We start from the raw sequence: 2,083 nt of genomic DNA on the forward strand, positions 1-2,083 counted from the left end.
GTATACAACATTAGAAAAAACTCCCCTCCCCCCACCACCACAGTCCCAACATAACTAAATTAATATTCAAAAGCACAAAAGACTAGAACTTTACCAATTTCATTGCATAAAGTTTCTTCCAAAATCAAGATTTGATATCACTGATCTCCCTAGCACACCTTGTAATAATCTCACAACCCCTATTATAAGTATTAGCTGCACCAGGTGGTTTACAATTATAATATGAAGCACCAGGTGTATTACAAGGCACCAAATCTCTTCTCAATGTACCATAACTAATGTACTTTTTTTGCATCAACAAAACCCTTCTATTACTTTCACTATCCATCAAATTTTCTTCTTCATTCACCATTTTTGAACATTCTTTAAGCTTTTCAACACAACCCCTTTTCCCCATTTGCTCAAAGTTACTATCTTTAACTGATTTAAGGTCAAAAACTGAAACCCCACAGCAAATTTTCATTTGGATATGGCTGAAAAGAATCAAGAAATGAGGGTCTTGAATGGGTGGAAATAAAGTTGGGATCTTTTTTTGCATTTTGTGTGTTGGAGGTTGAATTTGTTCTTGTTTTTCCCCTGGTGGTGTTGTCATTTTTTAGTATTTTGGGCTGTGAAAGTGAGATTCCAGGGTGTGAAATTTGGAAATTTTTGGTGAGGGCTGTAATTAATGAGGAGACATTTAATGATGTAGGGATCAATCCATTACATACACCTACTTTGCTACTCAATAGTCATGGGAGGATTGTGGGGGGTGAGTAGTGAGAGTGTCCCACTACCTTTTTTTTTTTTTTTTTTTCCGGTGTTAATTTGTTTGCAACAAATTTTAGAGTGTCGAAATTAACCGCAATCACAAATAAAATATGATGAAACATAATTTTATTGATAAACAATGTGGTACAATTCTATTTATTCTTTTGATTCTTTTTTTCTAAATTTTCTCAGTTGTTTGAGAGCAGTTAATAGCGTATTTCTCGAACGTAGGATGATTTGGACATTGATCGCTAGGAACTTCGGCCAATGACTTTGAGAGAAAGGTGAGCATTCGATTTTTTGTAAATATCCCAAGAGTTTATTGAGTATTTGAGCCGTCTTCTCAAGGAACTTTAGGTTTGAAAAATATAGATTGACCTCAACTTGAAGAAATGCCAATTTTTTTGATGTCTATGCCGTTCATTTAAATAGGAATCAATAACGGATAAATTTTGTAGTTAAATTATGAACAAACAACAAATTCTCCTATTTGGCGGGAGAGTATCACAAAATTATATTAGCTAAGCAATTTAAGCCGACGGTAAGCCAGAATAATTTCGCTTTTTTTTTTTTTGGAATGGATATCAGCAATGCAGCACGACTAAATTTGAACTTTTGTTAGAAAGTCCCACATTAAAGGTAAATCCGAAATTTAATAAAGACGATTTTATACCCAAAATTCTAACTCAAGACCTTTGATTAAGAATAAAAAAGTACTTAGCAATCGACCACCAATTTTACTGGTTTTCTTGAATTTTAAGTTTGGCATAAATCAAGAAACAAAAATTTTGCCAGTGGCTTTTGCTTTAAGACAAGCAGCTTTGACTTTGGAGGTATGATAATTATGTACAAAGTAAGTTGGATCTAGGCTGGGTTCGAAATATCTTGGATTTATAGGCTGGTTTCCAATTCTTCACGTAGTATACTAGAAAAGGACAGAAAAGTTATTTATGTTTGAGGTTAGTCTAAACTAGTCCTTCAAATGTATAACTTAGTTGTTTCAGTGTTTTTTTTTTTATATTTGTCAAAATTGAGCATTTTTCATCAACTGTTATATTTAAAACACGGGATAATACATATGTTTAACGAAATTGGCTCGACAAAGCACATGAGCGGTTTAAACTGAAAATATTGTTGTGACATAGTACTTCTCCCAAACCATTCCTCCAATTTGTCCCTACAGAAAACAATATTCAAGCCAATTAAACATACCATATGCTTGCTTTTATCCTCCATTATTATAAGAAATAAGGCTTACTGCATATGCAGTCCCCTGAACTTATTCTTTTTTTCATTTTGACATTCAACCTAAGTGTTGTAACCCGTATTTTGT

General features: G+C 33.3%; 1 protein-coding gene across 1 annotated transcript; it reads right to left on the reverse strand.

Moving 5' to 3' along the window:
* Positions 1–62: 62 nt before the first annotated feature.
* Positions 63–776, reverse strand: LOC132040080 (uncharacterized). The gene has a single exon (XM_059430695.1). It carries the CDS (start codon positions 590–592, stop codon positions 125–127), a length of 468 nt encoding a protein of 155 aa, XP_059286678.1. The 5' UTR covers positions 593–776; the 3' UTR covers positions 63–124.
* Between the last annotated feature and the right edge of the window lie 1,307 nt (positions 777–2,083).

The sequence above is a fragment of the Lycium ferocissimum genome, chromosome 12, assembly GCF_029784015.1.
Source record: "Lycium ferocissimum isolate CSIRO_LF1 chromosome 12, AGI_CSIRO_Lferr_CH_V1, whole genome shotgun sequence".
Taxonomy (NCBI): Eukaryota; Viridiplantae; Streptophyta; class Magnoliopsida; order Solanales; family Solanaceae; genus Lycium; species Lycium ferocissimum.

Bases quoted from the DNA above. Each gene is read 5' to 3' on its own strand.
- LOC132040080 (XM_059430695.1), bottom strand. From the start codon at position 592: ATGACAACACCACCAGGGGAAAAACAAGAACAAATTCAACCTCCAACA.